Genomic DNA, 15,229 nt, shown 5'->3' on the forward strand with positions numbered 1-15,229 from the left:
GAGCATTAAAGCTACACAGGATTAGCCTGACAGAATGCACACACGACTCCTGCAAGGACATTTGGGCACTTTAGACAGGCTGGCCAAACATTAACATAGCAATTTGCCTAGCAAAGTAAAACTTAGTTAGAAAAACAAGGATCCAAAGTTACAAGAGGAAGCAAAGTTCATTTTGCTGCCTGAAACAAACCTCTTTTTAGCATTTCTTGTCCTCTATAAGACTGAAGATACCAAATATAACACAGGTTACAAAACCTAAGGTAAGAAAATATTTTCAGATTTTACTTTGTGAATGTATTCCTCTTATGTACTAAATACTGGAAATGTCAGCACACAGTTGTTTTTTACATAGAAGAATATGTGGGCACACAAATGTAAGATGGGATGAGACACTAGTGGAGTATAGCTGTTGAAGCAAGGTAGGATAATGTAGATGCGTTCAGCTACATTTCCCTTTTTTGTATTGTACATATTTGTATTTGTGCAGAATCATTTCTAAAACGTCTTTTAAAATAATGTCAGTTTTTTAGTTGTTTAGCACCACAAACTCCAGTTCACATACTAATTAACAAATTAGGACTGATTTCAAATGACTCCAAACCAAATTACACTTTTATAAAAGAGTCTTTTGTCATTTGTCCCCCCCTCCACCCTAATTAAGACACCAACGCTGCACTAATTGACCTGGGCTGTTTTTTTCTAGAGGACCCACACTCATACTTTTCCTATTATAGCAAAAAGCAAACCTATGTTGTCCAGCACTGATGCTGTTTGAGGATTTGAGATGTGCATGTCCTTTTTTATTACTTATTTTTAATAGATTTTTTTACACAGTGCACTGTGTATGGAAAGTGTGACCCCATTGTAGGCCAGTATAGCCCTTTTTATATTGTTTTCTATAAACAGCACAAACACTGTGAAATCAGCACCGCCACTGAGGTCAGGGGGCTAATTGTCCATTTTCTTATTTGTTTGCAATGATTTGTTACTTTTGAACCAAAATGTATCAGTAATGTATCATGTAAAAAAACCAGAATTTATGGGGCTTTATACAACCCTAAAATGAAACATGGAAACACAACCAAGTTGCTGAATCTGGATAATCTGTATCTAGCAAATATGTACATGACCTAGCAGTATCATAAAAAGCAATGCCTCCAGCTTTGTGCTCACAAGTAGGCGAAAAGGGCAGAAGTAGAAGCAGTGATGTTATAAGTGTACAAAACTGCTTTTCAGCTGCTCTTTGATGTTTACACACCATCAATGCGCCTTTCTGTTTCATTCATATTGTTTTATTATATTTCATTGCAACATCTTACTTTGTAGCATAGACAATTTGTCCACTGTACAGTACTGATGTTCTGCCACCTACTGTTTTCTTGGAGTATATATTTTTTATTTAATTATGTCTATACATCCTGCCTTGATAAGACATATTAGCAAAACATTAACAGCACCTCCATTAATTATCAATACTACCACAATACTGTAGTAAGGAGAGCCCAAACCATCTTCTCTTTCTGAGATATACTGTATGTGCAATAAATATCCTGTGTACTATTAGAACCAGAGACGAGTCATCCATTAAAGCTCAGTGGACACTGTGAGGTGTGGATTGCTCTATCCTTTTCTTATGTGTTCTTTTTTGACAAATGGGAGGGGGGATTGGTCTTAATCAGGTTAGAACATAAAATATTTGCCTTAAATACTTGTGAAAATCAAAGTGTTGCTTCATACCACACCAGTATCCATATAAGCTACAAGTATTGTTTTCAATTAACAACTTAGAAGTTCCTATATCATAAGTTTTTTTTTTAGTCTCCCCATGATTTTGATGTTTAAATCTACGCAAGGTGGTGTTAATTTCCATTAATCATCTATTATTTATATTTATTGATATTGTTAATAAAATATAATGAATGTATAACATTAATATAAACTCTTATCACAATTACTATACCTAGTTCTTACGCTGCCTCATTATCACTAGAACCACTTGTATTTTATGAGAATATTATACCTTAATTGTTACATATAAGGGGCTGGAGTTCATTGATTGATAAGGTAATAAGAATAACTATATTTAAAGCAAAATTTAGGAAATTTAGGATATCCAAACATGTATAAGAAAATTAAAACATTAATCAAGAAAGACATATTGGCCCTTGTGTCTGCTAATCATCATATAAAGTCATGCAGTCATAAAAAGGACACAGACAATTTATCATTTCAGATCTCCCTGCTCCAGGGACTCTGAAATATGGAGTGTAACCCAATGACATCATCATGATTCAAGTTCCTCCAGTCACTTGAATGCTGTATTCTGGTGATCAAGTGTGAGGAATCACATCTATTTGTTCCTGACTTTCTCAAAGAGCCCTTAAGAAGGTACACACTACAGAAAATTTCGCTTGATGCAATATCTTTAAGGATTTTACCAACAACTGAAAGTCCCGATCAACATGCCGATTTATGCCTGCACACTTACACGATTTGACATGATTTACCATTAGATCTGTGCTCTTCATCTGTCATAACCATCTCTGTAAACTCTATGTAGATCTGCCTACACTGCTGGTCATGAGTGTGTACACTCTTCAGAATTTGCCTGACATTGTTGCATAGTTTATCGAGATTTTTAATCCAGTTATAAAATCAAATGAAACAATACGATGTGCTATGGAACCATAAAACATGATTGTGGGAGCATACACACTAATGTAATATTGGAACTTACAGTAATTTATCGGGTGATTGCCACCATAATCAGGTGAAATCTTGTAGTATGTATCAAGCTTTAGATTGCCATTAACAGCCTTGGTCCAATAATATTTATAAACATTACATGTGTTAAGAGGTCACATAAGAGTAAGGATGGTGAAGCCTTATAGAGCTATTCACTAAATTTAAATGTAATTGTAATGTATACTAGACAGTCCATATTCCATATATGGTTTCACAATGTACTTGATCCAGGATATGTTTTTCTCTTTCAGCTTCCACTGTCCAGTAACATTCTGGATGTTTACAATACTGACCAAAGCATTTCGGCTTCCAGTATGGGACTTTCTAATACATCTTGCACAGCCGGGGTTGGTGTAAAGAGGGAAGTCGCAGGTAATGTAACCCGAATCTATAATCTGTATGTATTGATTCATCAGCAGAAAGTGTAAAAACGTATGTAGAGCACCAATGAAAGGGTAATAATTCTCAATTTTCCCATAACGGGAGGGACAAAGTTGTCCTCTGGTGGGACAGAATCACTAAATCTGCCTAATACGGGACGATTGGGAGGTATGCATACACATTGCTGCTCCTCTCGGAAAAGTGAATATACTGCTATCATTGTGACAGAGGTACAATGAGAACTCTAATTAAAGAGCACAGCAATTATATTGTCAACATTATGAGACTGTTGATCAGGCAGTGACCGATATTTTTATTATTGTGAAGACATTCAGATCACTGCGGTTACATGTCTATAGAGAAAATAATAATGGATGGGGCTATGAACATGCTTATTATTGAAGCACAGACAAAGTGATAGTAAACAATAAGTCTCATTGATCTGGGTTATATTATTTTAACCACCATGAAAACCGAACATATTCTATTCTGTACTGGATTCATGGGAAAATAATAGAACGCTGAACATGATGTCTGACATATGCACTTTGAGTTTAAACATACTATACAGTTGTCAGAATAGACAAAGACTTCTGTTCCAGCTATAGTAAAGGAATCATGCTGATATTGTATCTAAGTAATTATGCGGGTTCAATTCTAAACAACAGTCTGTATACATTTAAAATAAACCAATATGACATCTGCTATATTAACTCTAATTATACAAACAGGTAAAATGCAAAATATTCTTTATTCTGGCAAACATCTTTACTTTATTATATTTATTAAATAGATTTCAATAAAAACATTCTCACATGAACAATTCCCTTTAAAAAGTACATTTATTGAACTTATTCTAAAATTTCTTTACCAAACAAAAAGCTAAAATTAAATTAGTGTAATAAAAAATGTTCTTACAGTGCTAGAATAATGCTTCATACACAGTAAAAATGCTTGCAAACTTAGAATCACAGCTGCACGTGTTTTAGAAAAATACTATTTTAGTGAAGACAGAGCAAAGATCAATAAGAATGTTTACTCTGTGCTCTTAGTTTAGAAACTCCTAAACAATGCAGCCCTTGTGATAAATATGAACATCATGCTTTTTTAAAATCAAATTATTTTGGGAAACACAAGATTCTTTCAAATATTGGCTTGAGATCAACTGCATAAATTAATTATCTCCTATTTAATGTGTTTCATGATAGAACAAATGGCTTTATTGAGAGCGCACAGAAAATCCATTCAATAAGTATCTATATTAACGGATTAACAGCTTGAAAAGTTACATTCAATTAGTACTCAACATTCTAAAACCCTTTACTGTTTATTAATGTCATGGAAATGAAACACAGAGTTCTTTCAGCAGAAATATTTAAGAAATCTGATTAGAGTTGAACTTGGGAATGCAAGAAGCCAGAGCTACTGTGGAATGGTTAAATACACATTTTGTATGGAAACGTACTATGAATCTTGACAATATTATTAGTTGCTTAGAAAAATAATGTTTTTTATGTATAAGTATTTTCACACTTAAATAAAATAAAAATGTTATCCATTTAGGAGGGGTGTGTGTTTTGGGCCCCATTTTAAAAAACGAACAGGAAAATGCTAAATTATTTTATACATTTTTCGTGTGTGCATGTTTTCGATGTATAACTGCTGCAATAGGGTTTCAGTTCGTATTCAAATTGGCCTGTCATTATGTCATTTTTAATACAATTCACCTACTAATGTGTTGGCGTGCTTAAGTGAAACCTTTTAGAAAAATATGTTGTAATGCATTGTGTGAAATTAAATATGACTGAAACTTGCAATGTTTTGAACTAAAATATAAATACATTGACTTGATTACACATGATGTTTATTCATATCACCTGTCCTCTCTGTTATGTTATTAGTTGGTTTAGTTTTTGACCAAAAACACTCTCGAGCCAGCAACATACTTATCAATAGCACAGTTTTCCTAATTATATAGGTTGCAAAAAACAATCATATCATCATCACCATTTATTTATATAGTGCCACCAATTCCACAGTGCTGTACAGAGAATATTTGTCATTCACATCAGTTCCTTCCCCACTGGAGCTTACAGTCTACAGTCTAAATTCCCTACCAAACACACACACAGACATACACGCACAGACACACATACATCCCTTTCCTAATGCCCTGCCAGCAGAAACATTATATGGGTATGTGTAGGAGCAGTTTGTCACCAGAGTTACCACTACAGATTTACAGTTTGACTTTGATCAAAGTACTTACATGGACTGCATGGTAGAGAAATGTTTTCCGTCTAAGGACATCTACACCCCGCCTACACCGTTACCTAGCCATGAAGGCAGGGCCGGTGCTAGGATCCGCCCCCCCAAATAAATCCGCCACCCACCCCCAAAATATCCGCCCCCCAGAAAAAAAAAAAATCCACCACCTCCCCCAAAATATCCGCCCCCAGGACTTTCCTTACCTTACACTCCATAACGCTGCTCCTCTCTGCAGGGTCCCGTCCCTCACTGACACTGTCGGGCCCTGATGATGATGTCACGCCCGACAGTCAGTGAGGGGAGGGGGAGTGGAGGAGATGGAGATGCGCCTGTCCCATCAGCTGTTGTAAGGGGCTGTTGCTGCGATGGTGATCCATAGCTGTGCGGCGGCCGTGGAAGGTATATGTCCGCGGTCGCCGCACAGTTTTACAGTATAAAGTATACCTGCTTTTTAATCCTGTGGCGCCCTTCAGAGCCCGGCGCCCTAGGCAACTGCCTAACGTTGCCAAATGGGAGCGCTGGGCCTGCATGGAGGCTACAGCCCAGGTCTTCCACTGCGTATTGTTTCAACAAGTTTGATTTCTCTTTAAAGCTGTTATGTGGTTCTTTATGCAAAGTTTCAACCCCGACCAGTTCTGAACGTTCAGTGCTGATGGTTCAGCCATGAGGCATGCAACGGTGTCACGCTTTCCAGGCACCCGGCATGTTTAGATAATCTGGATCGTGTGCTTCTCCACAGCTTGGATCTCATCAATGTCCGAAGTTTTCAACCAAACTTCTTTACAGCCTGAAAGGAAGCAGAGCGGTCCATTACAACTCTGCGAAATATGGAGAAGGCAAAGTGACTTTGCCTAACAAAACTGTGTGCTACACTGACTTGTGGAAGCCTTGGCTGTGCATTGGTCCTGTGTTATCGGGTCCCTACACCGCCTCTTTTCTGAATTGTCGACCGAACGCTTGACCACTTGTCTCTTTGTCCCTCATCATCCAACCTGTCGATCTGTAGCTGGACTGGTTCTGAAAAGAAAGTGATATGTAAATGACCAAGGTAAAAGTTAAAGCATACATCAGACATTTGATTTACAAATTATTGCCCGGATCAATGTGCATCTTGTCCAAATTCTTGTCTTTGAATTCAGCAAATCTCCTACTCTCAAGAGCCATTAAAAGTTTGCTGATCTTGGCAATTTTGAGGGTACCTTCTAGGAGGTGGCAATACTGCTGGTGCACCCTGATGACGTGCCCAAGGAAGGCAGCCAACTCATCCAGTTCTGTGTTTAGGTTGAGCACCTTTGAGAGAGTGGAAGACAGCATGTGGGGATAATTGGCCCCACAGTCTCGGGCGAACAGCCGTATGCAATCGGAGTCTCTGAAGTGTGAAAAGGCAGCTGATCTGGCAAACTTATAGACATTTTCGTAGCCACTCCATATTCTAAATGCTTTTCTGTGAGAGGTTCGACAAATGCCGGGCTATTTTTGAGAGGGGCTTCCCACAGTACTGCTTTTTGTTATATGTCCTGGAGCCATTACTGTTTTTGAATAGCATTTGGACAAACACTGCACCGTCTTTCCGACCCTCTGTGTTTAAAACACCTCTGACAGCAGGTCATGCAGATAACAAATCTGTGTGTACCTGCAATTTGCTCCACTGTCAGGCAATGGGGCATTACTGCTGGTGTCTGAACCACTCTCCTCCGAAGTGTCAGGGGCATACTCATCTCCACTGCTTTCTGGGCTATAGTTGGAGCCTGAGATGGGCTCTGTCATGCTCCACTATCCCCACTGTACTTTCAGCAACAGACAGATGCAACCATGTCTTACCCTGTTTGGTGTAAAAGTCCAGAAAACCTGCAATCTCCTCCTCTTCCTGCTCATAGTGGGACATAAGTATGGATGGCCAATTCTAGCGGTGGTGTGCACACATGTACACTTTTGGCCCGACAAAAGTGATTCACTGGGACATGGCAGATTTTTATGCTGAGCATATCAGCAAGGTCCCCTGCAGTGATTAGCCTTGATTTTGGGGCGACCTCACTTCTTGTCTCCACTATGACCAAGGTCTCCACAGTGTTGGTGTGTAAACAGGTCAATGTCCCCACAAGTATAGGAATGCAAGTACCCCACACACACACATTCATTTTATCAGATGTAATTTTATACAGCTATCTTGATGGCAGTGGTGGGTTTCCTTTAATAAATTACTATAAAACTACTCATCATGTTCTGCAACTCACCTTTTTTCACTGAAATATATATATATATTTACCAGAAAATGAGTAGTCTTCTTGCAAACATTGAAATCCTTTCTAAAATACCAGTTCTGGTGTGCAAACCTAGAATATTTTGCAATATATTTAGTAACATATAGCAAGAATAAGAGCAGGGTTTATAAAAGACGGAAAGCAAACATTAAAGACATTAAGTCTGAGTCATTAAGGAGAGCAAAGCATAAAAAAGGAGTAATTTTGCACCTGGGAAAAGCCATGTTGCATTGGAGGGGGAGGTACATTTAAAATGTGGGGCCAGATTTATAGTTGGGATAGAGTATGTCCTAGATCAACTTTAAATGTCAGTGTAAAAATAAAGCTATCAAGTATTTGTGTGCTACATGAAGAAATAGACAGTATTTTTCTTTATGTGCAAAATAATAAACTAATTTGCATACCCTTGCATTGTAGCATGGTTTGTCCAGGATCAAACTCCTTTTTTTTGCTTTCCTCTCCTTAATGACTCAGGCCCATGACCACTCACACCCCAATGTGACTGCTTCTTACAGGCCCCCTTAGGCTGCACTTTGCAGCCTCTGCAAAAGTGCAGTGATATTAGGGTTAGGAGTTAGGGTTAACCCTAATTCTAACCCTAACCTTAACCCCTAAAATAATACTTACATGACATAAATGACAGGCGGATCTGTATATCGCCGCATTAAAGAAAGTTGGGTCAGGGCCCCAGTTCCCTCTTCCCTGCCTCCCTGCACCGGGGGCCAAAAGGCTCTGCACTAACCCTACTCAGACCGCGTGTACAGCTTTGGAAAAAGCAGTTGCTGTGTATGCATCATTGGAGGGACCAATTGAAAGCAATTCATCCATATAGTCACTCTCCCCGTCAACAGCTCTGATAGGGCCACTGAAGCCCCACCTGACCCCACCTAATCACCTCTGTACCCACCCATACCCTCTCAGCATCCTTGATAAAACATAAAATAATAGAACAATATATAAATTAAATGGAAACTATCATAGTGGAAAACAAAGTTTTTCATGAGTTTCACCCTTGCCTTTAGTTAAATACAATATGCATTTTTGATTTATGCATATCTCAAATCTAATATTCATATAATTATATAAATAATGCACATAACTGTTGTGCAGATATAGACTACAGATCTACATGTACAATAAATATGCAAGGAAGTTAAAATGAGGAGTTCTCTGGTATTCTAAGTATTGGTTTAGAGCAGGGGTGTCCAACCTTTTAGCTTCCCTGGGCCACATTGGAAGACGACGAGTTGGTTTGGGCCGCACATAAAATACACTAACACTAACGATAGCTGATCATCAAAAAAACCATAGAAAACATAGTTAACATATTAAACTTACTTGGAAATGAAGTTAGTAAGAGTTAGGAAACCTGTTGCAGAATCATGATTAAAGCAGTAGTCCCATTACCAGCTGCAATTTAACTTACCTGCATCTGCCCCTTAGTGGGGTTCGGGGAATTAAATGCCAAAAACTTTTTTTTCCTCTCTTTCTGCACCCATGAATCATTTTTTTTATTGACTAGTTTGAAATGGTCACCGATATAGGTAGCATCAGGAGGACTAATAGAAATCTACAGAGATTTAAAGATAGGGTGGTGGGAAAAATGGCTCATGGAGCAGCCTCCGATGAGGGTAACAGTGGGTGATATTTTCACCCTACTCAGTACTGCACATTTAAAATGGTTTAAAATATTAAAAATACAATTATCTCTTAATATTTATATTAGATACATACAGAAAACACAGCTAGTTCATAATTGCATGGTGCAGAAAGTCCAAATTCAGAGTAACAACAATAAGATACTGGATAATCTTTCACTGCTGCTGATAGTTTGCGCGGGTGACTCCTCTGTGCTGCGCTACGCAATGGATGTCGGGTGTGATGACGTCACCCCCGACATTCACTGCGAGCGCCACACGGAGGAGGAGACCAGGGAGGGAGCTGGAGCGCCAGCTGACGTGACGCAAGGTAAGTATTTTTTTTTATTTTTTTTTGCAGGATTTTTTTTTTCAGCGCTGCCCCCTTGCCACAACCAAAACTCCTGCTGGGCCACATTTACAGGCATGCTGGGCCGCATGGTTTAGAGGATTATCAGGAATTTATACTTCTATGTCCCAGAGCAAGACTGGTAGTAATTACCTGTTCTGTAGTTTACATCCAGTTTTCACAAAGCAGTTTTAGCTCTTATAGTCTTTCGTGGGACTGAAAAAAGGTGAGATCAATCCCATGGCAAACTCAGAATATAGCCCAGACTGCAGCTGTGATGTGTTCAGCTGGAGACAGATGAGGGCGCTTCTACTAATATTTGTGTAGTAACAAAGGCAACACTCAGAGATTTGCTTTGATTAGCCTAATTTGCACTAGCATAATTACATTTATCTGCTTAACAGTTGCTATGGATTACTGCACAATTGCTCTTTTGCACCTAAGTTAGTTTATAAGTGAGTCACATAAGGGCTGATGCAGAGTGAGTTCTATACCAGTTTATGTAGTGTGAAATTGTTCTGCCTATGCCCAGAAAAGTGACTACATGCATATACGCCTATGCAGATTTGTGAGACTCTGGCACTTACGACCGCTTGCACCTGGTGAGGTGGTGCGTTCTAACGTAAACTGACAGTAACGGAGGTTTCACACAATTGCAAAAAAGGGCACAGACACATATACCCCTCAGAAAAACATTTTATTTATGGGTGTTCAAGTGCAGGTGCAGACAACGGATGATGACGGTCACCAGCAATAAAGAACCACTTGAGCTGTTTTGTGCTGACTCTGATTGTACATGCATATATTATGGTTTTGTGTGTGTGTTTAAGCATTTATTTTCAGAGATGGGTAGTTGTTTCTCCACTACTAGAGAGTTTTTTTAAAGTTTTATTATTGCCTAATAGCAGATATGAATTTTGAAAACAAATCAAGTGGTTACAAACTTTGACTTAAGTGAATGTGACTTTTGTGCCTGAGATTTGAAGCATGTGCAATTTATCTAAGTATAAACCACACACCAAGGCACATTTTTTCAAAATGGCAGATCCATACAAATAGGGAATTGTATCAAGCAGTGATTTGGAAACCACATGAAAAACTACACAAATTGATTAGATGTGGTTTCCATTGGTGAGATTGGTCAATTTACAGGTGCCTAATATATAGCTGATTACTAAAATGTGGCCACAATAATGATATGTGCAACTTTAAATAGAGATAAAAATAAATCCAGAGCATAGATGTGACAGTTATCAACATCAACAGATTAATTTGCACCAGGCCTATGGGATGTACAAGGGTCATTTAATACAGCTAACTAACCCTAGAACAAAGTATGATACCGTGGTGGTGGCCCAACCTTATGCTCTGATGCTTCTTCTGCAAATCAGGTCCTCCTTTGTAGAAACCTGATTTCATCTCATCTTATTATTAAAACCATTGTTTTAGACAATTGTCTGTATTATAGTTTCAATCCCGCTCTTGACCATTCACCCAAAAACATATCTGTAATTCACCAAGAACTGACGCTTGCATGGATGCAAACCCTGCTAATAAAGATCTAAACCCTATTGTATTAGCTAACGGTCTCCACCAAGAGTGTGTATACCTCGTAGGTTTACAAAGAACAATCACCATGAAATGCATAGCAGACATCCAGGTTTTATACTTAGGAAGTCAGTCATAGCACATCCATCATCCCCTCAGGACCTTTGACCTTGGATGAATTGTTTTCTATTACCATCATTGTTTTAGGACCTGTCACAAGCCAGGTTATCGGGCAGCGCTCCCAACCCCCGGCAGACTTACCTTCCTACGGCGGTCCGCTCCGTCCCGGGCACCGCCATCTTGGATTCTCGTCTGCACATGCGCAGATCCGCTGTATTTAAAAAACCTTGTCTGCTCTCCCATTGGCCAGACTATTTGGCACCAAGTTTAAAAGGCACCTCCCCTGGACATCCAGTGCCTGTTCTTTGAGTCACTCCTGGTGCTAAGACGTGGCTTCCCTCTAGTGTCTTGCTTGTCTGCAGAGCTCACGCTCTAACCCTGTTCCAGTGTGCTTTATCACTTGTCTGCAGAGCTGACCCTCTACAGTTGTTGCAAGCTGATTCTCTCCACTCCATTCCTGTGTGGTAACCGGCTAGACGGCAGAGCTCATGCTCTATCATCTGTTCCAGTGTGATCATCTATTTGTCCGCAGAGCTGACCATCCTCCCTACTCTTCTGTGCCTACCATCTCAACTAATCTTCCCAAAAGGGTTTCGCTCAGTGCTCTTAGTGGGAGCCGTGACCTGCGAGTCAGACGCAGCTAAGGCCATACCGCCTTGCGGCGGTCCCCGGTGAATTCTATCTCCTCGTAAGACTCCGCGCCCTGCTGTGCAAACCCTAGGATTCGCATCGTAAACTCCAGACCCGTGTGTGGAACCGTGACAGGACCCTTTCCTTTTGGGGTACAAAATTCCATACCAACAGGCTCCATTATTAAGAATGGATGGCCTACCACTAAATCCCTACAGGACCCTTGCATCACTGCTATGACAATTAGGACTCCACATAGGACTAATTCCTTAATTAATAAATGCTAGGCTAATTCAAATGGATAGAAGGGTGTGAGATGCATGTCACCTTGTAAACTACAGTCTAGGATCAAATTTGTCCTATCTCCTATATAGTCTTACATCTATGCCAAACCCCAAGCACTTTGACCAATTCCATCAATAACCTTCCTGATTAACATTATTCCGTTACCACTATGAACCCAGCTTATTCCTAACCCAGTCATGTGTCCCTTCCACAAATCTTTGCTTGTTCTGATGTCCACTTTGCCAGTCTGCATTCAGCAAGTAGGAGCAAAATGTTGCCCCCCTGCAGTTGCTGCCACTTTGTACCTTGCATGCTAAGCCGTACTCTTACCTATGAAAGAGGGCAAAAATGAGCATAAAAGTTGCACGATGTCACAAAACGGGAAGAAGTAATGCGCGGCAAGTCCATATTTTGCAGAGTTGCAAACTAGTTCTTTTGTCTCCTGTTTTATTGGGTCATTTTTATTTCAGGCAATCATTTTACATTGTCAAAATGTCCTTCATTTGCCATTATGGCAGTATCCAGTTATGCACAAGTCACTTAAGAAACCCAAGCAAGAATCAAGTAAAGGATAGAAAATAATAACATGTTTTTTAAAGAATGTAAAAAGATGTATTTACTTTGACTAGTTTAATATAAAATTACACAGCTGTGTAATTTTGACTGTTTGTAATATAGTAATCAATAAACTATTCGTAAGGTTGTTGTGTTACAAGTAAAAACATATTGAGGTTTCCTATGTTAATGTTGACATTCTTGTTAGATACAGATTCAAGAGCAATGGCCAAAGAGCGACAGAAGAAGGACAATCATAATCTTAGTAAGTATGTCTACACCCCCCAATAGGAAATACAAGAATCATTTTCATTGTTGCTTGTGTGAAAATACAGCAAATCATTTATTACAAATTTATTACTGCTCCTATACTTGAAGTGCCTTATCTGAAATTGCTCATTGAAAGGATTAGCAGTATTTGTTTTATGGAATAGTTTTATAACTTGATCCTGTTAGGCTGGTTACACACTACAGAATTTTTCTCCTGATGTGTTATCTATAATGATTTTCCCAACAACTGATTAAAAAAAAAGTCCCGATCAGCATTTTGACTATGTGTACACACTATACACATTTTACAAGATTTTTCTTCAGATCTGTGCTCTTCATCTATCATAACCATCGGCTAAAAAGATCATGCCTCTGTAAACTCTATGGAGATCCTGATTGTAAGTGCATACACACTGCAGAATCGGAAGGACATTGTTCCATCATTAAACGAGATTTTTAGTTCAGTTTAAAAATCAAACAAAACGATACGATGAACTTGGGAATGATAATCGCTCATCGTTGCAATGTATACACTAATGTAATATGAAAGGTCGTTTATCGGGTGATTGGCCCGATAATCTACTGAAAACCCTGTGGTGTGTACCCAGCCTAAGAGTTCAGCTACATATTAACAGATTTAGCACCCATTGTACTCTTATGCATTGCTATGCTATGTTAGGTTAAATGCAAAGGGCCGGAGTCATTAAGAAGACCAAGGCAAAAAAATTAGCAAATTTGATCCTGGACAAACCATCTTACAGTGCAAGGGGTGCAAAGTAGTTTATTATTGTGTATGTAAGTAAAATACTGGCTGCTTTTTCATGTAGCACACAAATACTTTACAGCTTTAAGTTTACAATGTAATTTAAAGTTGATCTAGGGCATCCCCTTTCCCAAACATAAATCTGTCCCCACATTTTAAATTTTCCTCCCCCTCCAATGCAACATGTTTTTTTTGCTTTGCTCTCTTTAATGACTCAGGCCCAAAGACTGTAAGTATGCACATCTAAAAGTCTGTATCTAACACACACATGCACACGCATGTGTGTATGTGCATATTAAATACAGACATAAATACATATAGACATCAATAAAAAATATTTTAAGAATGTACGGTTATGTAGCTTGAAATAAAACATTATGAAATGTTCATTTTCACAGTTGAACGCCGGAGACGTTATAATATTAACTACAGGATTAAAGAACTTGGAACAATGATCCCAAAGTCAAATGATCCGTGAGTCTATAGCCACTTTTTATTGTATGGGGACAATAGTAATATACTATTTGTAATAATTGTTTTGGTGCATTTTACATAACTTTATTACCCTTTCTCTCTTATACTTCCTCTAAACCGCTATCAGCACGAGCACTCGTCTCATACAGTGACTACAAAGGGCCACTTACAATACTTTTTTTATTGTATGTTAAAATGCAAGTTTAATATTCATTTTATATGCATTAAATATGCTTTAGCAAGTGCACCCAATCAGATCTTTTTAAACATACATTTGGGAAAGTACAACGCTTCACACATCTCTTTGCATTTACAATGTGCTCCTGCAGCTCAGCACAAATATTTAATTTGGTAAAATGATTTTATTTTCACTTACATATACATGCAGTTATTTTGCATTAGAAATTAATCTTAAATGTAGAATTTTAACCCCAGAGTGTACATATTCTAAGGAAGAGCACATTATTTGTGGGCCACTGTGCACTTTCTCATGTTGTCTCTTTATAAATAAAGTAGTTACAGAGGAGGGAGAGGAGCTATTCCATAGCATTAGAGGGACTCAAGTAGCTAATGTTGCAGGAAGGCCCTGAGAGTAAATATGTTGTATACAAGTATAGGAATTATAATCACATACTATCACACTAATCACCCAAAAAATTACTTACTACCTCCAGGGTTTTTAAAAGATGTTGATCTTTGGGCTCTTCATGGATTCTGTAGCCTTCCCTAATGCCAACAGTTGTTTATGAGAACCTGTTGAAACTGACTTTTGTAACAAGGTGCAGAAGTGACATTTCCTCTTTTGCTCATGGATAGACATCAACACACTGGCAACATCAAGGAAGACTAAGATTCTAGACTTCTATCTAATGATCATCCTTGTAAACTAAGGCAGTGGAGGAGCTACCGACACTACAGGGGATGTGGCGATACTGATCCAGTA

At 38.7% G+C, this 15,229-nt stretch overlaps 1 protein-coding gene across 4 annotated transcripts in view; it reads left to right on the forward strand.

Moving 5' to 3' along the window:
• The window catches only part of TFEC (transcription factor EC), a 99,705-nt gene that overhangs the window by 79,557 nt on the left and 4,919 nt on the right, over positions 1 to 15,229 (forward strand). For 3 of the 4 annotated variants that reach the window (XM_075208995.1, XM_075208989.1, XM_075208993.1), the window contains exons 5-7: positions 2,997 to 3,117; positions 12,988 to 13,044; positions 14,211 to 14,286. In XM_075208995.1, the coding sequence (XP_075065096.1) occupies positions 2,997 to 3,117; positions 12,988 to 13,044; positions 14,211 to 14,286 (254 nt within the window). The remainder of the gene's footprint in view (positions 1 to 2,996; positions 3,118 to 12,987; positions 13,045 to 14,210; positions 14,287 to 15,229) is intronic. The other variant, XM_075208994.1, reaches the window with a different exon arrangement.

Source organism: Mixophyes fleayi, chromosome 4 (assembly GCF_038048845.1).
Source record: "Mixophyes fleayi isolate aMixFle1 chromosome 4, aMixFle1.hap1, whole genome shotgun sequence".
In the NCBI taxonomy this organism is placed as follows: Eukaryota; Metazoa; Chordata; class Amphibia; order Anura; family Limnodynastidae; genus Mixophyes; species Mixophyes fleayi.